Source organism: Malaya genurostris, chromosome 2, assembly GCF_030247185.1.
Source record: "Malaya genurostris strain Urasoe2022 chromosome 2, Malgen_1.1, whole genome shotgun sequence".
Lineage (NCBI taxonomy): Eukaryota > Metazoa > Arthropoda > Insecta > Diptera > Culicidae > Malaya > Malaya genurostris.
In genome coordinates this window covers 263,216,711-263,242,609 of record NC_080571.1, presented here as the reverse complement: position 1 = coordinate 263,242,609, position 25,899 = coordinate 263,216,711, and the positions used below count along the sequence as shown (strand labels likewise).

General features: G+C 37.5%; 2 protein-coding genes across 6 annotated transcripts in view; one reads left to right on the top strand and one right to left on the bottom strand.

Moving 5' to 3' along the window:
- LOC131429780 (probable G-protein coupled receptor CG31760) overlaps positions 1-25,899 on the top strand; it is a 228,585-nt gene that overhangs the window by 26,862 nt on the left and 175,824 nt on the right. The gene's annotated exons all lie outside the window — the stretch shown is intronic.
- Positions 7,582-18,983, bottom strand: LOC131429783 (uncharacterized). Its single transcript, XM_058594129.1, has 3 exons — positions 18,793-18,983; positions 8,127-8,219; positions 7,582-7,851 (listed from the first exon to the last, which is right to left on the bottom strand). Exons 1-3 carry the CDS (start codon positions 18,871-18,873, stop codon positions 7,768-7,770), a joined length of 258 nt encoding a protein of 85 aa, XP_058450112.1. The 5' UTR covers positions 18,874-18,983; the 3' UTR covers positions 7,582-7,767.

Genomic DNA, 25,899 nt, shown 5'->3' with positions numbered 1-25,899 from the left:
ACACAAAGCCTTGATTTCGGGCCGAAACCTGGCGAACAATGATTAATTTGTGACTCGGCGCATTTTTGTGCACCATTTCTCTGGATCGCGATATTCGGGTCGAGTACGACGGATTCTGGCGATCGAATGCTCTGAAACTTCGATATAAGATGCGCTAGTGATCGTTCGACCAGTTCGAACAAACTCTTTGTGGATGCTTTCGAAAAAAGTGGTAGGCATAGTTTTTAATTCTTGAAGGTGATTTTCGCGTTTTTTTTTTGGCTTGTAATAAGTTTTATAACTTCTATATCGAATATTGGCGCTTACATTCTGGATCGTACTGAAAACACCACATTTCGTTGCCAGTAACAATTGATGTCAGGAAGTTTGGATCTTTCTATTGGCTGCAACGACTTCTCTGGAATGATTTACACGAAGTGATTTCTGCTCCTCCGTCAGTGTGTGTGCGGAACAAACTTTGCACAGAAGAATTAGACGAATCGTTTCTTTGCCGACCGGTATTCAAACCTCTACTATCATTTTTTGAGAAGCATCACGATTATTTGCAACATAATCACAAACTTTTTCAATCATTTCGTTTGTGCGAGCTGAAATTGACCTTCCTTCACGTTTGTCATCCTCTAGCAATAGTCGACCATCAAAGAAACGTTTGTGCCACACAAAAAAAAACATTTACTCGAGACAAACACTGATCGCCGACACTTGTTTCATCATTCGGAATATTTCTGATGCACTTTTACCTAGTTTTGTGGTGCATTTAATGACCGCTCTTTGTTCCATGTTGCAATTTCAACGTCAGATGAAAAACTGTTTAAGGAGAACACAGTCACATCCTTGTTGTTTGTCAATCAAATGTAATGAAATGTGACACGTAAATAGAGAATGGTTCAAGTTTTAAAATGCGCATTCGAATGCATAGATAGCGCTATCATCTACTGAGATATGATTCGTGTCTCGAAACTTCATGGACGCACTGTGTATTAACTGCTGTTGTGCCCAGTTTCCTGTTTCGGAATTATAGGGTAAAGTGTGTTAATAATTGGAAACCGTAATTCAAAGAGACAATGTCAAATAGGAATTTTATTTTTCTAAAATTGAATCAAGATCGTTATTTAGGGGTTTTGTGTTAAGCGCAAAAAAAATATTTTCCCTTTCTACATTTCGCCTTCGGCTCATCAGTGCGTCAGCAGTTTATGATGAACTGGTAAAGCCACCTTACGGTTCAACATAAACCACTGAGCAGATAAAAATATGGCACTTCGGTGCAATAAGAGTTCTGAAAAAAGCATTAACTTCACGGTTTATGTTGAACCGTTAGGGGACGTTAGCAGTTCAACATAAACTGCTCACGCAATGATGAGCCCAAGGCGAAATTCGATTCCCAACCCCGCCTATAGAATCAGAAAGTTTTTTCTGGCCGGATAAGGCGAATGACCGCAAGATAAAACCTCTATAATTGAAACAAAATAAATTATTTTTGACATGTGCATAACTTCAATGTATCAATTGTTGCTCGCCAGAAAGGCTTTAAATAATTGTATCTCGTTTTACTGCAAATCGTCTTCGTTCAAAAATATTCCGAAAAAGTAGTTCTATTCTGGGAATTTATGGCGCATAAATCGCGTTTAACTGAGCTCTAGGTTGAATTTTAATCTACAATCCGGAAGCAGCTGTCTTATCAAAATGGATCTGCACCACCGATTCAAGTAAACACAGTAAATAAATAAACGATCTAGATCAGGGGTTCCCAAAGTGGTCGACAGTGTTGCATCCAGTATCCGTAAACAAAGAATATTAATTGACGGACACAAGCGTTCCAAGAAAAAATCGTTTCTCTTGCATGCTCTCACTGAAAAGCTACACATACTGTCATTAATAATGTATGAGTTTCACTGAGAGATATATTCCGTCACTTCAGTCTGATGCTCACTTGGAGACAAATCAATATGATGGAAGTCTCAGAGTGATGGTCAATGTCTATAATTTCCGTCGTGATCGTCAATTGCAAGGAAAATTCGTTAAAAACAACGGTCTCGATTTAATTTGGTTCATAGAAGGAAAATAAATAATGCATTCGTAATCCAATACCAGCGATCATAATATCAAATTCTTAGATTTTTAACATTACCGAAGATTTACTAACAAAATGAAATCTACACCAAACTTGCATCATCTTGTACGATAGGTGGTGTCAGAAAATGATTATGAAAATCAAAGTAGGCTTCATTACAACGATTAATAACTGGCTGTTTTATAGCTTTTGTAGTGTAAAAGTCCCACCTCTCTTTACGAGATCGTGTTGCGATGACATTTTTAGTCGTAGTAGGCAGTTCTAGCTAAAAATAAATGAAACAAAACACTTTTGTCTCGATAGAAATCGAATAGTGCATTATTGATGAATTTCTTTCAATGCAAATTAGGTGATGTAACATAAATACATATTTAAGAATCCGAAACTTTCAGTTTAATAATTTGTCTCTGCATAGTTTTAAGGAAAAGAAAAGGAAGAACGCTTCATATGTATATACAGTAACTGTACGTGTTCAGTTGCATTCAAATTCCTTCGTTTATTTCATGTCTTCAAAGTTCAACTAGAGTGGAAAATGTACATCTGGATACTACATGAAATGAAATTTATACTGCAGTGCGTTATGTAATAATTGTTGTGGATATGTTGTAGTAGAAAATCTCTGATTGTTGAAATTTTTCCAATCATACAGTGTGGGAAGAGTATTTTTAAACAACTGTTAATTTAGTTTAGCGAGAAAAAGGTCCTCCAAAACTTCTTCAAAGATACCTGTCTCATAATCTTATGATATCAAATCTAAATTGAACTGGATGCACGTTACACTGATATTTGACTTGCTGGAGTAGCTAATACCACCATTGCTACGGCAAAAAGTCTTAATGAGCAATCCAATGAATCTAAACATCCCATTTTCAATTTATATTTCAATAAACTGCACAGAACTAAAAACTGGTCGTATAAAAACAAACAGAGAATAACTGATCTCTTCTCTCATTCGAATCATTTTACTCTCAGCGTGTTGCCACTCTCGCGTCACTGATGTGCCTGTTCGCCGTACGCTACTCATTGCATCAATTCGATCATCTTTGAATGACGATCATTTTGGTTCGTGACAGAACTATCTCGTAGCTTTGACGTGTGAATGATGATCGCGACTTTGTGCAACTCTGGTGGTCGATAGAGACCCCTTGGGGTCGATATCCTTTTTGCGGGGGTCGACGTAAACGAAAACTGACTATGGGGGTCGACGAGGTCTAGAAATCGATTCCCTATTGTTTGATATAAGTTGTTATTTGAAATATTTACGCTAAAAAAGTTGTGTTTATTTGACCATCCGCAGAAATTCGTAAGTATTTTACATCAATATTAAAAAAGCAGGAAATTGAATTTTAAAAGGAATTTATTGATGGGGGTCTGAGGCCTAAGTTAATTTTAGTAAAGGGGTCCATGACCCAAAATAGTTTGGGAACCCCTGATCTAGATCAATGTACCCGATTTACTACATTTTTTCATGATTTGTTTCTTTAGTTAAAATTTCTTTCTAAGTAGGCTGATTGTGGTTGATCAAAAACTATTTGTATTACGCATTATGAAAATTATGTTGTTACTAAATAGATAACAATTCAATGATCGCACGAATGTTTCTTTCGAGAGCAACTTTTTGACCCTATGTGCGGGGTTGGGAATCGAACCCATCACATCATACCCGTCTCCGACCGCACGAATTGCATTTTGTCATTTTACCCCAATTTACCTTTTTATCTAAGTTTTAAATTGAATATTGATCCATACTTCCAAAGCACGATTTCGTTCTTTATTTCGAGAAAAGATATCAGAGATTAAATCATTTTTCCATCGCTTCACAAACCAGTTTTCAGAGTAAGTTTTCTACGTACTATGGATCAATATTGACCGATCGTATATTACCTACGAACGTGTGTGTGTGTGTGTGTGTGTGTGTGTGTGTGTGTGTGTGTGTGTGTGTGTGTGTGTGTGTGTGTGTGTGTGTGTGTGTGTGTGTGTGTGTGTGTGTGTGTGTGTGTGTGTGTGTGGTACATGAAATTTTTGAAATCGAACATTTTTTTTTTGATGCCGAATGTCTTAGAACCAGAGATGTTCATCTCCTCTGTGTGACGAAGAGCAAGCAAAGTTTCTCCCCTCGCACTGACAACTTCAACGAGAGCTCTTCTCTTTCACATATATACACCACTGTTGTATAAAGTGTGCACGCATCATGAGTGCGTTTGTTTATTTCCTTTTACCTCTTCCACTGAATCGCACCAAAGTGCTAGAGCATTAGCTAATAAATTCTCTGAGGTGGATGCAGATACTTTCACAGAGGTGTACACGCCGGTGAGCACTCTGCTGTATGGTTTGCGTAGAAGAAGCGTGGACACGCAAAATCAGCAAAATAAAACAATTTATCGTAAAATTTTCGGTTTTCCTTGCAAATTTTTCATAGCAAGGCCAGATCAATTCTCTATTAATTGAAGTTCACAGAAGTGTTCGCTCACCATCATGCGCCAGTGGTCACTTGGGTGTATTTAGACGAGAACGCGTGAGAGCGATTCATGCGAAGAGAATGTGTTTCACTCGCGCCAGCTGCTTTAACCACAAGCACACACTCAAATGCTGTCTATTCGACACTGAGAAGAAGTGCGCTTTCCTCTTTGTGCGATGCTTCGTTTTTTGCATCGTCGGTGTGGACAAGAATCTGACGCCAGCGTGTATCACTCTGGTGAAATGCCATCTCTGCTTAGAATTACATGTAAAGTTGAGATTTTGTGTCATCTCGAAAAAGAAATTTTTTGTGATCCCAGAAAGTATAACACCATCCTTTTGAGCCTAAAATTGTGAAAATCGGTTTGGGTGTATGCGAGAAAATGAAGTGAGTTTTGTTTTTTGTTAAACGGAATAGCCGAAATCGGTTCGTTTGGTTGGTCAGCAACTAACATTACCTACAAATTGAAACAATTTTGGGCTGCATATGGAAATTCTTCCTTATTTTGCATTATCGCTCTAAATGACGGGTTGCAGTTTGAAATTCCGGAAGCGAAAACCGGATTCGGATAAAATTCTACATCAACTCATGGGACCTTAACACCTTGCATTTGAATCTAAGTTTATGAAAATTGGTCTAGCCGTTTCCGAAAAAAATGGGGTGATCACGGGATCTGAGCATACCGGATCTCAGCTTTCGGTTCCAAAAGTTCCGGAAAAGTGATCGTATACACTTTTCCGGTATTTTTGGAACCGAGAACTGTGATCCGGTATACCCGACATCAATGTATTTGGTCATTTGTTCATCAGCTTATCTGGCCGACCCAACTGAAGAAGTATACGGCTAGTTCAAAGTATTTAAAGCCATGCAAATAATGCAACACTTTTTCTGCACCGATACCACTGGTGTAGCACTCATCAAAAGTTTGGTGTAGCTCTGTGCAATGGAATCGTTTATTGTAGTCAATGGTTACTGTTTGTTTTCGTCTTTTCTGTTCGTTTATTAAATTATTATTTATTATACTCCTAAAGTGGAAGTTCGATCCGGTTGATATTCAATAGTAGGCTATAGGACTACGTTTAATTTGAAGCTGGCAAATTTTGTTATTGCGTTGTCAGTCGCCTCACATTTCCACTACTACCCGTGGACCTTCACCATCCGCCTATAGCTGTTTCATTGCACATTGATTGTGACCTTCGACGGAATCCCGAAAAGTTCTGGACATTTGTCAACTCAAAGCGAAAATGTTCATCCATTCCTCCAAATGTTTGTCTCGATGGCGTGGAGTCTAACTCAACGGTGGATTCGTGTCAGCTGTTCGCAACATTTTTCGCTTCGGCATTTGCTGGAAATACTGCTTCTGACGCCGAAGCTGATGTCGCTACCATGGACGTTCCTGAAAATTTAGTACGTATGGATACGTTTATAATTACTCCTGAAATGATTCTTTCCGCTGCGAAGAAACTGAAAAAATCGTATTCAGCCGGACCTGATGGTATACCCGCGGCAGTTTACACTAATTGTACTGCTGCTTAGGCTGTACCTCTGAGCATTATTTTCAACAAATCTTTCGAGCAAGTCATTTTTCCTGAGATTTGGAAGCAATCCTTCATGTTCCCTGTATTCAAGATTGGTGACCGTCGTAATGTAAGAAACTATCCAGGTATAACAAGTTTATCTGCTGCTTCAAAGCTTTTCGAAATAATTGTAAGCAATGAGATGCTCTTTCGCACTAAACATTATATCTCTACTGAACAACATGGGATTATGCCTGCACTTGCTAGGTTCAAAAGAAACTGGCTGATTATCAGTACTGCGAAATGTCAGGTCATAACGTTGCACCGAATACAGAATCCATTGCATTTTGATTATCAAATTGACGGACAAACGCTCCAAAGAGTTGATCATGTTAACGACCTTGGTGTTTTGTTGGATGCCAAACTTACCTTCACTCTACATCGCTCAACTTTGATTCCAAAAGCAACACGGCAACTGGGTTTTATTGCCAAAATCGGACGTGACTTCAAAGATCCCCATTGATTGAAGGCATTATACTGTTCATTGGTTCGACCACTACTTGGGAATGCTAGTTTAGTCTGGAGCCCGTATCAGATAGTTTGAAACTTACGGATTGAACGTGTTCAGAAAAGATTTGTTCGACTGGCTCTAAGAAATCTTCCCTGGCAAAACCCGCTTGACCTTCCACCGTACCCCGATCGCTGTCGTCTGATAGGTCTTGATTCATTGGAACGGCGCAGGAAAATTCAACAAGCTGTGTTTGTGGCAAAACTAATCAATGGCGATACCGACTCACCGAAACTGTTGTCTCTACTTGATTTACGTGCCACGCACCGATTGCTGCGTTCTACTAGTCTACTTAAACCGGGATATCATCCAACGACGCTCGGATTCCATGAACCGATAACTACATGTATAAGAACATTTTCCACTGTTGAAAATCTTTTCGATTTTAATGAACCGACATATAAGTTTATTCAGAAAGTGTTACGATCAAATATTGTATAACTTGACTGATATATTCATTAAGACTTATTATATTGTCAGATGAATAAATAGAACAAATAAATAAATGTATATTACGTGATGTTATATGCCGGAAATTTCAATAAAAAATTATATTCTTTATCATTTTTCTTCGAATAATTTTCTGCTTACTGTGCGAGATATGCGTTTATGGTGGTAATCCTAATTGTGTTGTATGGTGTATGGTATGTGTATGGTGAAAGGTGGTCTCCATTGAAACATCACAGTAAGAATTCATGCTAACTGTACTAACTAGACAAAGTAGGCTTTTCCATGATGAAACACACGAGAACGATTTTGTATTAAATAAGTAAAGCTTCTTACAGTTCAAATCGTCTTTTCCATATTGACACTGAAGAATCGAATGTTGGATTCAATCATGATGTTGATAATTTGGATTCGAGACAAGTGCACATGGAGAAATTTTCTGATCTTCGACATGTGCTGATTAAAACTGAGAAGAGTGAACACAATTTGGATACGTTCTTTTATAGTAAGCAGCTATAGGTGTTTTCAATAGTTTTTTTTATTATCTTTATATAGCTCTGGGAGTCCTAAGTGTAAGCTATTCTTTTGACCTGACGGAACAAGCAAATGTATTGCTGTTTAACAAGTGAGATAAAAGGATTTACAACAGGCAATCGTACGACTATGGTTAGTGGTTCCGATATCACACGTATTCAATACCAAGTCCTCAACCGATGAAACACTCCGTAATATAGTTTTCTTGGCATCGCCCGAGCCTTCTTTTGCAGTCGTCGCAATTTTTTATCGCCGTCTTCGAAAAAAAAAGAAGAAAATGTTGACTTATTAACAGGACAAAGATAATCACGCACTCATTTTTTCCACAATCGTGAGTTGACTTTCCCATTCCGAGACAGGCTAAGCCTGTGCATTTCATTTCTACAGCTAATGAAGATGATGGAATAATATTGGAAGTACATTTGTTATAGTTAAACCTCAATGAAAATGATATTAGAAAAAAATGAGCGTGTTTGCCGCAGTTTTGTCTCTATCATGGCGAAGCATAATAGAATAATCCCACACACTTACCGCCCCGTCACAGGAAACGTATCCTTTGGAGTGTAGGCTTCCATAGCCGCAGTATTTAGCCCCGTAAGCCTTGCATGACGAGCATGTCTTGGCCTGTCAGCATCGGCGTTGGTGGCAGCCGGCACAATCGTTGTAGGTGTTATGGCAGGATTTTCCAGCAAGCGACATCCGTGTTGGAGGCGAGAAAATACGAACATATACAAATAAAATCATAATGAAGATTAGTATTGGGATTTGATTAATTTTCGATTAGCTCGCAAAACCAGTTCCGTTCACGGTTTCGATGCGGATGCAAACAGAGCTGAGCGAGTGAAGTACACGCTTTATGACCTCAATGTAGAAATCCAATTTCGTAAGCGATAAACGGATGCTTCATATGAGAATTGACATCTTTCCAAGCAGGAGCGAAAACATATTTCAGAAACTTTCGTAAGTATACTAATGAAGTTATAGATTTTCGTATAATCAGTTTTCGCCTTTCGACTCATCTGTGCATAAGCAGTTCCGAACAGCCAAAACAGAGTTGGAATTTACATTACACATCCAAGGTAATTTGATTATAGCTCAGTTTTAGACACTTAAGATGGAAACAAGTTTTGGATTGATTTGGATAATGATCGATATTCGTTCTGCTTTGGATAGACACCGCATTCAACCAACGAGGATATCAAACTTATCGATTCAAATGTGATGGAAATAATTTTATGTCAAAGTAAGTGGCATTTTCAGAGAGATAGGTTCAAATGTGACTGCTTTCGCTCCCCGGAATGAGATGGGTCCAGTTTCCGACAGCGCTGTGAGGTTCGATTGATACGAATTGATAAATTATTCAAGCTGTAAGTAGTATAAATCCTTAGCCGTAGAATTCAGAAACGGCTGCCTTCGTTCCTAATGAATCAGACCTTGTCGGGTTATAGACCAGGACGATAGAAGAGATCTGCTTTTATTTCTGTGTATTGTTATTGATAGACTATGCCGGCTTGAAACAGATATTTGTTTAAAACCACACAATATATTGAAAATTATAATAAATTTTAATAAATTCCTCACTTTATATCGCAAGATAAAGTTCTGTCCAATAAGAATCCGGAATCACTTATGGTGTTGCAGCGGCACGGAAAGTGACCGCTGGAAGAATTCTTTTACAGCGGTTTGTTAACCTAGACGCCAAATTTCTGCGTTATATTTTTTGCCAACTTTCTGTGGAATATTTTTCTTCTGTGGTACATTTGTTTTTTTATAAACCGACTCTGCATTCCCACTGAGATATTCTAACGTGGTTCGGAATAAAAATCGCAAAAACGTTGAAAATCTCCAAATCAACCGTGTTTGATGATTTCGCAAGGAATGTGCAGCTACGGATCAAAGAACAAAGTGTTCGTGGCGAATAAGACAATCGACTCGGATCTGAACAAGGAAGAATGCCTCAAAAACCTTTCATTAAAGCCCATAAAGATCCCGTGAAGTTTTGGCAAGATTTGGCAAATTGCCACTACAGTCGTGAAATCGTCCAGTAGTACCATTATAATAACGTATGATTTCATAGATGAAAACAAACATCTACTCAACTGCTCGGAGTTGCGGCTCATTGAGAGATTTTAAGCAACAATGAAGAGGAAGCTTAAGAAAAGCGGCTCAGATGACCAATGTGTGGAACAAATGTGCCAAGGAAGTTGACTCCGAAGATGTGCAGCGTTTGATTGGAAGAATCAAGAAGGAAGTACGAATTTTCATCAGAAATGAAGAGAAATAATTTGTTTTGAATTACCTTTGTTTTGATGTATTAACCTAATTAGATTGGATTCTAACTGGACATATTTTTAATGTAGAACACATTTTTGTTTTCTTTATAGGGGTGCAAATTAGAAACTCAAGAAAAATACACCTAGAAATGTGGTCAGGTTTTGAACAATTACAGCTCAGTCAATTTTGTATCAATTATTAATATCATGTCACCATTTAATTGGAAATATTTCTACGTATTGATTTGAATGTTCATAGCCATGTATTTTTTATTGTATATCATTGAAATGTTGATTAATAGCTAGCAGTGTCCTATTTTGTCTGCAAAACATCTCCGGCATGCCGGACGCTTTTGAAGGAGTTAGCGATATATCAAAAGGAGAGCATCGCTCTGATTGGTCAATCGATGCAAAAGCGAAGCTGTTGGAAGCACGCGAATCTATAAATAGAAGCGAAGTTATAGCTAACGTTTCAGTGCTACGCGTAGCTTGCTAGAGGTAGGTTGTTGCTAGACAGCAAGACAAAAAGTGCCATAAAACAATTTGAAGCTTTAATTGGTATGCTCTGATCTTGTGCCATGCAAGTTCGGATGAAATTCCATGTTATGCCGTTTCGCCTGAGAAATTGACAACTACCGCAGGGTAATTTTGGAGTGCATAAGATTTACTTCCAATTTATATAAGATGAACTCGATTGATAATGAGAAAAAGTTTATCGCTTCAACCGAAATCGCAGAACACAAGCTTGGCGAAAAGAAGCTTAAATATCGATATCCGTATCGCTAGAGTGTACAAATATATAATTGCATACATTTGGGCTATTGATGTAATTTCGTCGGCTACAAAACAAATACGAATCACGACTAATAGAGTCTATATTCTGGGTTCGCGTGTTCGGTGTTGGTTCCTAATAAAGATCAATCTAAGCAATCTCTCGTGCATTTTTCGAATTTAAGTGTGACGATTGATTGAACTTTTTGATTGTAGATCATTAGAAATTTTGGTTGTCATTATTTTTACATTTCGTCTTTGACTCATCAGTGCAGAGCAGATCAAATTGAACTGCTTGGTGCTAAACTCGGCAGTTCAATTTGAACCGCTAAGCAGACGTAAAGTTTCTGCTACTTACAGAACACTTTTTGTTTTGCAACAAAGTGCAATGTCTTTTCTGACGTGCCGAACGAAAACGTGTTTTCGACTATTTCTGGCCGATGCAGGTATGGTCATTTAGGGGTTAGCCAAATTTTGTGCTAGGGCACATAACCGTTTTCATTATTTTTACGTTTCGTCTTTGACTCATCAGTGCAGAGCAGTTCAAATTGAACTGCTTAGTGCTAAACTCGGCAGTTCAACTTGAACCGCTGAGCAGACGTAAAGTTTCTGCTACTTACAGAACACTTTTTGTTTTGCAACAAAATGCAATGTCTTTTCTGACGTGCCGAACGAAAACGTGTTTTCGGTTGCTTTGTTCCGCATCAACGGCTCGAACAACCCCATGGGGCTCATCCTTGTAGTTTTATTTTCCAAAACTAAAAACAAAATTACCAAAGGTAACTTTAAAGTTTTAGGAAATATATTTTTTGTATTTATTACTAGCTTGAATATTCAAGATCATATCGTATGGAATGCAAAAATTTGTTTCTAATTTGAGTCTAGTTTATACATTAAAAATATAATTATTCAAAAAGTTGATTTTGACATTATCTAGTTTGAAATAAGAGTAAAATTATAAAATTCTGTAATTGTATTATCAAAGCAAGAACAAAATATTTCTGGAAGCTGAATTTTTCCATGATTTGTTGTTCTAGTATTCAGAATAGAATAATATAATAAGCATTTATCTCATTTGGTTCGGATAAAGTTTATTCAATAGTATTTTATTTGAAGATAGAATTACTGGATCAATCGAACTTTATGAAATTGGAATAACTCATCAATGGTTTACATGGAATATCAACTATCCGGAAACCGTTTTCATTTCATGCAAAAACCGCGGGGATAAGGACCGCGAAGAAAAAAAACGCAAAATTGAAGAAAATTTCTTTTTATACCAAATGCCTTAGAATGCATGCAACGTCCAGATCTGGTGTAATCTAAAAAATCTAAAATAGGATTCTTATTCTGGAACTATATTTGGGAGATGAATTAATTTGAATCCAAATTTTTGATTCAGGAACTCTACTTCAAATCTCTGGAACAAAATCCAAGACACGAATTGTAGATCTCGATTCCGGAGCTAAATTTGAGATCTAAACTCTGAATCTGTTTTTTGTAACCAAAATATATTTCCTGAATTCAGTTTCAGAATTTTATTCCACGCGGTACTAAAAACTCCAAATAACTACTATAATATTCATTATTTTTACGTTTCGTCTTTGACTCATCAGTGCAGAGCAGTTCAAATTGAACTGCTGAGTGCTAAACTCGGCAGTTCAATTTGAACCGCTAAGCAGACGTAAAGTTTCTGCTACTTACAGAACACTTTTTGTTTTGCAACGAAGTGCAATGTCTTTTCTGACGTGCCGAACGAAAACGTGTTTTCGACTATTTCTGGCCGATGCAGGTATGGTCATTTAGGGGTTAGCCATAATATAGTACTATAATATTGTTTGTTGTACTGCTTTACTCCCATTTGTTCTCAGTTGTTTAATTGTGTGATCGAATATGCTTTTCATCAAAAAGTCACACTTTAGTATAGATGTTGTGGCAATTCTGGGAGCGAAACAGTAAAAGTGGCAATATTCACACAATCAATCAACTAATATAAACGTTTATCGGTAATCGAAAAGATGATAGAACCATTCACGTCCTCAGGTTAGGGCTGTGACATTACCCGCTCAACTTTTTTATTCGTCCAAATCAATTTCATCTCCTTTAAAGTGTTTCAATCCCAACTAAATGCACATATGCCGACGTTTTGTTTCCTGCCCTCGAAAAATGTTCAATGGTCCTCTTACGGTACGGCTTTCTGCACCTTCTTCGATTGGACTTTAATCTTTTCAATCAACTCAGAAACGCGGGGACGGGTATAGCGTGATGGATAGTCGATGCCTATCACGCAGCCCACCTGGGTTCGATTCCCAACTCCGCACATAGGGTCAGAAAGATTTTCTGATCCGAAGAGGCGAATGACCTTAAGGTGTTAAAACCTCTATAATTGAAACAAAAAAAAAACTCAGAAACGCAAATTCCGAATTGGTCTTTTGAGTTTGAAGAAAAGCCCGAGATCACATGGAGTCCAATCAGTGGTTAAGGAGCGATAATTCAAAATGCAGAAAAACATCGATGAATGGTATGGTTTTAATTCCTATTTAGAAATTATCGTGTATTCTCTGATCAATTTTTGACAAATGACAAAAATTGAACTGTTGGTTTTTCTCTAAAAGGTATGCCATTTTTTACTTTTTCTCTTTATCCACTGAATAAATCAACATAAAAAGAGTTTCGCCCTTTTTCGATTTGTTTACTTCTATGATCCTTGCATGAATTATGAAGTTACGCCCTCGCACATTTTTGGTGAAATTGGCTGATTTCCGCGACTAAGACAAATTTGCGGGTAATTTTATCGTCTCTTTCACTATTCAGTAGTGAAAAGTTCGAAAACCATGTAAAATGAATAGTTTTGTCCTCCCTTCCCAACAATTGAAGTATCGTCCTGTTTGTTGGCATGGAACACGGAGGGCGAAACTTGCGTAAACAAAAAGAGTGACAGTTTCGCCCTTTATAGTTCTTTGTATTACTAAGATTGAGGTTTTTGTCGATTCCGTTCCTTTAGGCAAAATTGTAAGATTTTGAATCATTTATCCGCAGGAGAGAGAAACACGATTTGTTTACTCTTGTAAGATTCGCCCTTCGTTGAAAAATAGCTGAATTGTCGAATTTTTTTACATTATTTCACTCGCTTCATTACGACCCTTTTTTAAAAAAAAATCAGTACTATTGGTACTTATCAAGATTTAACGCATTTAAGGGCCAACATATTCTTAAAATGCTATTAACTGGCCTTTTTAGATAATATGTCAGTATCGATGACAATGTCTCTTGTTGCAAATGAACAGTTTTCAAGTACCATTTTCTCGATTTTTTACGTGCTACCCGCCAGTTGATGTGGATGGTCTACCGAGACGCGTTTTTGTCGCGTGGAAATCTTATTCGTCAAAATATTCTTTTCTAGGTTAGTATGACTGTCAGTGACATCTGTGCCAAGTGTCACGTCAAAATATTCATTAGTGTTTAGTATACGGCTGTCTTACTGAAGTATTAAAAGTGCAATCGGCGATTTTTAGAATGAGTGAAATTATTCAACAAAGAATTCCAGTTCGTGCTCGCATCGCATCCGACAGAGTCGAAAATTTCTTACGGTCGCGACGACAGAAACAAAGACAATACAGTGCAGAGAACAATAGAGTGTACGAAATGGGCAAATACGATTTAACAAAGCCTGAAACTTGACCTACAAGGCCAAATTCAAGTTAGACCAGCAGCAACCGAAATTGAAATCTTGCTAAAGGAACGAATGCTTCTAAACGTTAATGATTTAAGTGAGATTCAATTCAACAAGGCGTCTAACTGTGTGTACATTATGTTCAAACGTGAAAAAGATGGAATTGCAATTGCTTCGGTTAATAACGGGGTGCACAGTATTGATCATGACAATGTTAAATATAAAATCCCTGTGTACATGGTGGAGAATGCAATAGAAGTACGCGTGCATGACCTTTCCCCGCAGACCAGCGACGGGTATGTTCGAGAAAGTATGTCGCAGTACGGTGAAGTTCTTTCCATCGAAAGGGAAGTTTGGCGGAATTTTTTCCTAGCTATCCGGAATGGCGTGCGAGTGGTACGTATGCAACTACGTAAAGCAATTCCATCTTACATCATTTGTGGTCAAGACGGGATACATTCGTGTAAAACGTTGATTACGTATGAAAATCAATTGGTTACATGTCAGTTTTGTGAACAACCTTCACACTACGGCAAACCTTGCGCAGAAAGTGCGAAAACAAACAAAAATGAGGACAACCGTCCAACAACTGAAACTAATGAATGCAGTGCTCCTGTTTCAAAAACACCTTTACCATCTAACCAACTATCAACTGCAATCAATGTACAAAGCGCATCTACAGCAACTGCAAATGAACCCAAGACTGCGGTCAACAATGAAAACAAGGAAACGGAAACCACTCACAACTCCAACGATGTAGCAATGGATGATATGACCAACAGACAAAATGACCTCCAATCTTCGCTAGAAGGAAATGGAAGCTCCTCTTTCTTTAGAAGAAGGGTGACAACAAGATCCAATAATAAAAAAATTATATTATGTAACAAAAACATGGGTAAATCGGCCACGTAAAGCTATACGCAAATTGGCCTGAATAAAAATTGTTATAAAAAAAAAACAAAGAACTCCATTAAATTTGGTGTGCGAAATCCAATTTATGGTGTCGAAACGTTCAGAATGTTGTAAAATAATAATTGTAATTGGTGATAATTGTATGTCGCGAACAAGTGCTTTTGATTGGTACAAGTTGTTCAAAGAGGCTCGAGAACGCGTTGACGACGAACCACGTCTAGGGCGGCCATCAACATCAACTGATGATGAATACGTCAATAAAATCAAGGAATTGGTGCTCGAGAATCGATAATTAACCGTCAGAGACCTTACTGGGTTCGTTGGAATATCGGAAGGATTAGTAAAAACTATTTTGAAAGATCCTTTTGGACCTAAGAAAAGTAAAAGCGCGATTGGTTCCAAAATCACTTATTTTTTTGTATTTATTCTTCGTGATTTTTTCGCTAAAATTCAACCAATATCGCTCCGCAATCTGCGTATTCGCCTGATTCAGCTTCATGTGACTTGTGACTATTCAGCAAACTTAAACAACCGCTCCGGGGAAACCGTTTTGGATCAATTGAAGACAACAAACGTGAATCGCTACGCGCATTGAACGCTGCATTCCGGAAATTTACTTTAACAACTGTTTCGAGGATTGGAACACAAGTGTATCGGAGCCTTTAAAATGACGAACAAAGTCTTACTATTTTTGCCCACAGTAGTATCAGGTGTACAACTTTGCTTCCGCCGTTTTCCGATAGGTGGCTGTACCGGCTGAGGCTGGTCATAATACTTAGATTATAATGCCTTTGAAGTGAGTGTGTACAGTGCCTAACGAATTGTCATCGCCGTTTCAGTGACAGTTGTTCTTGTACTCGTACTATTCACGCTAGATGTGCTCAATTCTCGCCATTTGCGGGAAGTTTTACTTTTCTGTTACAATTTAAAAAAAGGCAGCTGAAGCGCATCGAACGCTCTCAGAAACTTACGGTGATGCTGTTCTGAGTAAAAGAACGTGTCGGGAGTGGTATCAACGTTTTGGTGATTTCGATATCGAAGACAAACATGGTGGTGGAAGAGAAAAAACCTGCAAAGATGAACAACCAGAAGCATTGCTTGATGAAGATTCGTGCCAAACCCAAGAAGAGCTTGCCGAATCGTTGGGAGTGAGTCAGTAAGCCATTTCAAAGCGTCTCAAGGCCCTGGGCATGATTCAGAAAGAAGGAAACTGGGTGCCGTACGAGTTAAAACCGAGGGTAATCGAGCGCCGTCTATTTTTATGTGAGCAACTGCTTCAAAGATAAAATCGTAAGGGGTTTTTACATCGAATCGTAACCGGTGATGAAATGTGGGTTCGATACAATAATCCTAAACGCAGAAAATGCTACTTCGTCGAAGGCAAAACCGAATATTCACGGTGCCACGGTTATGATTCGTTTTTGGTGGGATCAGCTCGGTGTGATTTACTACGAGCTCTTAAAACCGGGTGAAACCATCTCTGGAGATCGCTACCGAACACAACTGATGCGCCTTAGTCGCGCGCTAAAAGAAAAGCGGCCACAGTATCAAGAGCGACATGGCAAAGTCATCCTCCAACACGACAATGCAGAAGTGGTCAAAAAGTTGCTGGAAACGCTGAAATGAGAAGTCTTGCCCCACCCGCCATATTCCCCAGTGGTCGCCCCTTCCGACTCCCACCTATTCCGTTCGATGGCACACGGCCTGGCAGATCAACATTTTCAATCCTTCGAAGAGTTGGAAAATGGATTGCTTCATGGAAAGCGTCAAAAAAGGACTCCTTTTTTCGAGCCGGGATCCGAAAATTGCCGGAAAGATGATAGAAAGTTGTCACTAGCGATGGACAATACTTTGAATAATACATCTGTAAGCACTTTTTCGCAATAAAGCTTTTAATTTTGAAAAAAACGGCGGAAGCAAAGTTGTACACCTGATACATCAAATGTATTTGTCTCTGTAAGCCTTCTGCAGCATGTGCACTGTTTTCGCTGTGGTTTTTCTTTGAAAAATAAGCAACTTTCTCGATCTTCTTCGTTGGACAATTCCAGACGTCGCAAAAATCGAAAAATTCACTTTTGGCATCTCACAAAACAGCTTATGACTTTTTTGACTTGACATTTGACATGGATGTCGGAAAGCATTGCTGCGATCCAAAAAAATAAATAAAGAAGAGCCAGTTGCAAATAATAGCTCGTTCAGTTTAAATTTTATCAATAACGGGTATTTTTTTGGACACAGTAGCAGTGCTGTAAAACTTCATTCAATTCAATTGAAACCGAATGTGGAACACATTGACGATCTCTCGAATGCAGTAAACTTCACTCTCTGACACACACAATGTTTGCTGACGGCCCGAACGGGCAGCATTCAGTCATCAATCGTTTCTCTTCAATCGAGGCTCAGTTTAACCACCGTCAGTTGATCTCTTGAAGTAACAAAATATCTCTTTCAATAGTGTGAGAGCGGCCTTCAAATGAGGTTCATGTAAACATTCCAATTGGTTCAAGATAATAGATGAAAGACAAACCAGATTGCTGAAATATCAATCACAGAATACACATAAATTAATTGTTTCCTCCTTCAGTTTTCATTTTCAATACTTTACTCCATTTATAATTCTATTCGTTCGAATTCGCTTACTACCAAGAGCGAAGGCAATGAAGAAGTTACACTACTCCGCACTTGAAACTGAGCAAGCAAAACTTCAAATGACTATCAACGATTATTCAACTGACGATGAATTCCGGGAGCTTCACTTGAAAATGGCAGCAAAAGTCAAATGAATTAGTAGGGATATGCTGATGGTCAGCGGCCATAAATTTCGTTTTCATCTTATATTATTCGATTGAAAATGAAATTTTACCGCACTGCACAGTAGTACGACAACAAGCATTGTCATAATTACGACGAAACTAGCGACGATCCGAATTCATCGAGGGATTCAAGAGATATTTGAAAAGTTGCAGGCCACTTTATTTTGAGTTTGTCTTTCTTTACACTGCAAAAAAAGTCGTTCGCGTCGAATAGCGCGTTGTACTAATACGACATCAACATATTTGCGAAGGCAAATTTCGTATCTTTTTGATAACAACTAGGGTAACAGTACACCCATTCATCTCAGCTTCACTATTCACTCATATACTGAAACCATAAGGTATAGCCATATCTACCGACTTTGTTCAAACCTTTGACTCTCAGAAGCTTTGCTATAGCTACAGTATTGCACAATAGTCAAACTATTTTTTTTTTTCTGCAGTACTATCTTTGTAGAGCCAAAGCGAAGATTTTGTATTCTCTATCACAATTGGCTGACTGAATGTCGAGCAATCGATGAAATAACATGGCGACTCTATTAATGAGATGACTACTGGTACATCAGCCCTGTGAACAAACATTCTCAATCAAATATCACATTTCACTCGAGAATCAAAACAAAGCAATTCTTCGTTATTGTGCAAATGCGGTTTTTATTTACGAAACACTGATTCTAACAGTTTTTCAACAGTGTTTATGATAAGAACTTTGTTAAAAAATTTGCTCAACCCTGATCACCACAAATAATACTTACATAAAGATAAACCGTGGCATTCACATAAGACACCGTCACCAGTAGCACTACTAGAAAAACATACACCGTCTGTTGTTTCATTTTTTCTCAATTAAACTTTGAAGAACAAAACTATTCACTGAGTTCCAACACGGAATGAAACTCACGCACCTGTACAAATGCTGAAACCGAAATGAACCTCCAGGTGGACGTTCTTAATGCAATATATATCTCTTCGAGATAAAAATGACCTCAATTACAGCAACTGCGACAGCTTGTTGCATCGGGTGACTCCCCGATAATGACAAAGAGGTTATATGGTTTTGCTTCCTACGAAGGTTGTTTGCACTGGGAAGTACCGAAAGGATGCCGGCATGGCACCGCGAGAAACTGTGTTCAGGCTATATTCGAGTGTGCTCGATGTTCCTCTTGGAAATGTATTTGCAACAAAATATTGATGGTCTTTTGAAGAATGAACAGATTCGATTTCAAATCATTAGGCTGTGCTCTGATACTGATCCACCCTTTGCTACACCTGGATACGAAATATTTTGTTGAGTTATTTACGTCCTATGCCAATTAGGCTGCAACATTACTTATAATAGAAAAAAAATCAAGACATTGATGCCATGTATAATGCTGAACCAAAACCATTCTTCTATTTCAAGGCAGTTCGGATTTTTTGCATTGTTTTCGGTATCATTGATTTGGATTTAAGGAGGGTATTTTATGGAACGATAGCATAATGATTTACACGGTATCTCCCGAAGTAGAACTCTGATAAATCCAAAGGATATACCAACTTGATCGAGAGATTTGTCAAATATTGTATGAGTGTTGAATAATTTGCAACATTCAATGGATTATATACAGACACGTATCCAAAATCAGACACTTTCATCGATTGTTTTGTTACGTACTATGTTTTTATACATATTATAAACTTCTGTTTCTAACGGCGATATAAACAATAAAAATTTGATGAATATTATGGTGATTAATGATCCTACACCGTTAGATTGTGGTTTCGAGAGTTCCGTAATGGTCTAAACTTAACTCCCGATGAAGCCCGCAGCGGCTGGCCCTACGATGCGGTTACATAGGACACTGTCAAAACCACATAAAATGAACATTACAACAGGGACTAAATGAAGGATCATAATAATAACCTATAAAATGGTGCTGGATGACTGAAAAGAGCAAGTACGCAAGCATGTAATTTTAAATCTTCCGGTGAGAAAACTTACTCCTTTCAATCTAGAAGATGCAAAAATAAATATGCTCCAGCGATGAAATAAATTCCATGAATGGTTTCAACTTCGATTTCCAAGCTTTCAATAACTTTAGTATTGAAAGAAGGTAATATTCGATGTTTAATTTACCGTTGGACAAAAATGCCAACTCCACCACCCATTCCAGTAAACCTGTCAAACCGATGAACCACATAATGTGGATTACTTTTCAATTTGACATTTGGTTTAAGAAAAGTTTCTGTCACAATGGCAATATGAATTTTGTGAACTTTGAGAAAATTATAAAATTCATCTTCACTCGATTTCAAAGATCGAGCATTCCAATTTAAAATATTCAAATAATTATTTAACATCACTGTTAAATTTTAAATTCATTATAATATTATTTGCAAATTTACATCCGATTTGAAATGCTTCAAAAAGTTATGAAGTCGAATTCATTCGGATGATCATTTGAAAAAGTTGATCTTGTAGGTAGATCATTTTATTTTCAGTTATATCGCCTAAATCAACTTCATTTAACGAAGCGAAAGGCATTGAAGGAATATTTGTAGGTAGACTGCCATTAGAAGAAGATGATATGGCCGATTTACCTATTAATAATTTGTTTTCGTTAGAAGGTGAACTGCAAGGCGGTCCTGTGTTTTGATTATTTACATTAGAAGAATTAAGTGGTAGATTTCTACCTGTTATACTAGCATAACTGACATTAGAAGAAGATGATGACGAGGTCAATAAATTGTTTTCGCTAGAAGACGAATTGGAAGGCGTACCTGTTTTTTGTTTTAAATTCCAAGAAATAAGTGCCTACGATTGGCATTTATAACGGTTTTTTGACTTTCAGTTATGTTCTGTAAATTTAAGGTCGTTGATTTGACTTGTTGTCTAAGCGAACGAGCGTTTAAATTTTTTTCCCTGACAGGACATTTCAAATAATTGGATTTATGATTTCCTTCGCAATTTTAACATGAAAATTTATCAGTGGTTTCATTCATTGGACAAACGTCTTCCGAATGCGATTTACCACAATTCAAACACCGTATATCCATATGACAATTTTTGGTTCCATTGCCGAAGCCTTGGCAACGACGACATTGCGTGAAGTTTGCAATACGATTATGCCGTTTATAATGTTTTCAGTGAATTTTAATGTGGGAAATGGAACGTACTTTTTCTGAAGTTTTCAAATTGTTTACATCACTTCGATTGAAGTGTATTAGGAAAAGTTCATGGTAAATTCCAGAGCGTGGTTTAGAAGTACCATTCGCTTTTTTTTTCATAAGTATTACTTGGGAAGGGGCAAAACCAAGCAATTTTTTTAGTTCATTTTTAATTTCATCAGTACTTAGATCATTTGATAAGTCTTTCAAGACAGCCTTGAAGGGTCTGTCTGATTTTATATCATATGAATAAAATTTATGAAGTTTCTCGGACAAATATCGAATAAGACGTTCGTAATCTTCCAATCCATCAACCAAGACTCGACATTCTCCTCTTCGTCCGATTTGAAATGAGACTTTTACTTCCGGGAGAAAAGTAGAAAGCTCAGTACGGAATGCTTTGAAGTCGGAAATCATCACCGTCACTGGTGGCATAGATTGAAGTTTCTTCCCAGAACGACAAGCGTCCATTTTGGGAATTTTTGAAGAATTTTCTTCTATGTCGCTGCAATCGGATTCAGGAAGAATCTCGAAAATATTGTTAGACGGAATAGAATCAATGGAAGGGAAATCCGTCCGTTGTTTTTTATTTTTACATTCAGATTCTATAAGATCGTGAATGTTATTAGAAAAATGTTGAATAACGGATTGTGATTTATTCCGTAATAAATTATTTTTAGCCTTAGGCTTGTTGCCTTTCCGGTTGGACGCAGGCATTTTTGAAATGAATTAAATTTTAAATTAAACTAACTAGGCTAAATTGGTCTTCGATTAGACTCCTAGTTTGGAAAAGTCTTGATAAAGACTGATTTTGTGGTAGTCTTAATAAAGGCTGATTAGTTCGAAGAATAGTTCTTTGAATAGCAAGCCTTAAAAAAGGCTGATTAATTTCTTAGTCACTCTAATATCACTCTTTGTATCACTTAGTCACTCAAATATCACTCTTTGTATAGCCTTGAGAAAGGCTGACTAATTGTTAGTCTTTAAAAAGACTGTTAGTGATTCAGGTAGCCTTGAAAAAGACTGAAGCCTTGAATCAATGAAACTCTAGGTAGCCAGAAAAAATTTCCAGGAGCCAAGAGCTATACGCGTGCGGTGATTTTATAGATATTCTTAGAAACAATCATTAGGACTTAAATTAAATAAATAAATAAAAAAAATCTGTGAGTTTAGTGTTAAAGCTCGAAGTGGTTTTTGAAATATTTTTTTTTTGTGTGTACAATTTTGATGCAAAACATTGACCAGATTCAATAGGTTTTTTCCAAAAAAATCAACCCCATCCACAATTTCTAGGCTTCCAAATGAAAATTGTTTTCAATTAAATTGCATTGCGACATATTCCGAAGAGACTAATAGTGAAAAAGTATTGATTGTATTATTGGAACGTTTGAAGTTCAAATAACTGAATAATTGATTGGAACAATTAAGACTTTTTTGCTTCATGCATACATGTAAATTTACTGGTAGTGTATTATTGCTTACTTGCACGAATGACACCAAATTGAAATGTTTCATTTTTCCATTTAGGTTGTATGTCAGTGCTAAACTGTAACGTTTCTTTACTCGTTTGTGGTGCGTGTCATTGCTGGCTCAACTGCCAGCACGATAAATAAAAAAATGACAGTTAGTTAGTTAGTTCATTTTAGTTTAGTTTAGTTAAAACAACAATCAATTGGTTATATCAATTAGTTGTTTTGCAATCTCAGATTTTTGCGTGTTAAGATTTTCCAATCAGTTTTGAAGTTATAGCTCCACACGGCTGAATAAAGTATTAAGGGCTGATGCCAGTGTGTTTTAGGGCGTTTTGAAGGGCTATTTTCACGCTTCAAATCTGATTCTCTCAGAAACGGTGACGAATATCAAAAAACCCAACTGACAATCTCTTAGAAAATTAGTTTAGATTGTGCGTTGTAAATAGCAATGACTTTACGTCTGCTTGGCGGATTATGTTGATCCGCGAGGTGGCATTAGTAGATCGATATAATCTGCTAATGCACTGATGAGCTGAATGCGAAACGTAAATAATTTAGTTTAGATATATAACAGTAAGGTAAGAAGTGACAAGCAAACAGAAGTCTTTTAGTAACTTAACATTCACCTTCTAGTAGAGAAGTTGAGCTTAAGTATCTAATCAAAGCAAATAAAACATTACTCAACCGTCGACTTACTCTCATTCGAGCCAACTATTTTTCTTTGGATTATCTTTTTGAGATCAGTAAAGGACAAGTAGTCGCTGGGACTAGGTTATTGAGAATATGGTGGATGACGAAACAGATCGGAGCCCAATTCGTTCAATTTGGCCATTGTTTTGATTGACTTGTGGCACGGTGCATTGTCTTGGTTAAATATAATGGATTCTTCCTCGTATGAGACTGTTTATTCGATTTCGCTCTTTAAACGCATCAATAATACAATAAAATGATAACTTTTGATGGTACTTTCCATTCTAAAATAGTCGATGTTAATTATCCTCGACCATCTAAAAACTGACGCTATGATTGTTCCGGCTACCTGTTGCGTTTTTGGATGGCTTTCTCCGTCTGAATGCGGATAGGACCACGGAGAAAAATGTTGGATCCATGTTTCGTCCATTGTTTCATACCAACGCAACACAACGCAAGAAATCCTTTTTATTGCCACTGAACAGTGCCAAACAGCTCTTTGGATCGTTGATGCATTGTTGCTTTTGTTCTATTGTGAGCGAACATGGCACCCATTTGGAAAAGACCAAATTCATGCTCAGATTTTCGCGTAAGATCGTAAAAGCATATCTAGTTGATGTGCTAACCATCTCAGCACATCTAATCTCACGAGCTTTGATTTTGCGTTCATTGAACATGGTTGTCAAAACTTGCCTAATTTTTTTCCGTCTGGATGACGAAATACCAGAAATCTTTGTTTTTAATGGATCCTACTGCGAGTAACATTTCTCGACCCATTGCTGAGTGCTGAGCTAGCGCCTTTTAAGAAGCAATGTTTTATCAATACAAGGAATTCATCATGTCTATTTTTTCGTAAATTAATAAGTAACTTCACTTATATGTCGGTAGGTTTATTTTGTACCACAAACACGATTGACGTGAAAATTTAACACATGACATCAGAAGGTTGGTACTGTCGAAAAATAAGGTTTGTTTGACATCACAAACGTCATCTTTGGGTCATTCCCGGAACTTTTTGAACAATGTGTTACGCACTTCAGCGGCTAAATTGATTATGGATTTGTTTCGTGCGTCGTTCGATACCCGTGCGATACACATTTGGATCGAAAATCAGCTGTTTCTTCGTATTCGAGAAAATTCTTGATGACCTCGATCATGAGTTGGTAGTTCAATGCATAGGGCGCTGGTGTTATGAGCCAGTTGTCTTATGTTCGAGTCCCGATCTGAAAGGATTCTTAGTGTCAGTAGGATCGTAGCACCAGTCATGCAGTGGTTCGGTACGCTATGAGTCTGGTGCGAAGTCTGTTGAAAAAGAACGTCAAATAGTTCTTCAAAAGGAATGTAATACCAAGGCATTGGTTTCCGATCATGGAGAACTGGATGAACGAGTCCAGCACCTTCTATAAGTGATTTTAAAACTAGTTAATAGTTTTATGTTCTATTCGTTGATTAAATGTGCAATTTTGTTTCAAAACGACATACCGAAAATACTTTTGATCGGAATTTCAAGCAAAGTTATACCGAAACAAAATTTTGTTAAAAAATTGACCTTTCTCATTTCTACTTATACATGAATTCTTCGAAATGATGGGTCGTACCCCCCGTAATTACCCACCTGGGCTTAACATGTTTCACCGGCACTGGTCTAGATAATTTACATAGTTTAGATGCGATTAGTGCATAAAAACATATATGTTGTCGCGATAAAAACTAAGTGAATGTTATTTTCGTAAAGGTAAGTCCATTTCTATGGCGGCACCATTTTTTTCTGCTCTTTTATCCTGGTAACGTAACGAAACATGAGAGAAAAATAAAATCGGCTCAGGCAGGCTGCCAAACAAGCGGTAGCTTTATTGGATTTTATGTGATGTAGTCAAACTTGTAACCGAAAATATCAAAACATTCTTAGCCACCCGGCCACATCGAGAATCATATTACACATTTGCGAGAGAGCATGGAGAGAAATGGAATACGCACAGCGAGCCAAGTGGTTTTACGCGACCTAGTGGCCTCAGCCCTTGATATGCTGGCAGAGTGAGCGCGCAACGCATGCACTCTGACAGGTTTGCTTTGATCAAATGTAAATAGCTCGCACGAGCGTGTTGACGCGTCGCGTGACGCTTGCACTCTGACAGAAATCTTAAGGATGCCGATGAGTCCATTTTCACAGAAAAAAAACTGTTTTAACCCACTTAGTGGTGTAATGATGCTTTTCTCATATTATTTATTTTCCTTTACATATTATCACAGAAATTCCCAGAAAAATCACAATTTAAAAATGTTTAGAAAAGAGTTTTGAAAATTTCTGTTGCATAATACTACTGCATTGATAAACTACATTTGAATTTAAGTTAGTGAAAATCTATTCAATCATATGTGAGAAAGAGAAATGAGCTCTATTTCATCACATTTGATTACTATTGTCGGTACTTCCGGAACCGAAAGCTGGATATCGACGTATGTTAACATATAACGATATAACATTCGGTTCATTCAACGATGCACTAATATGACCTTCAAATTTTTTCCGATTCTCTACGACGATTTGAATAT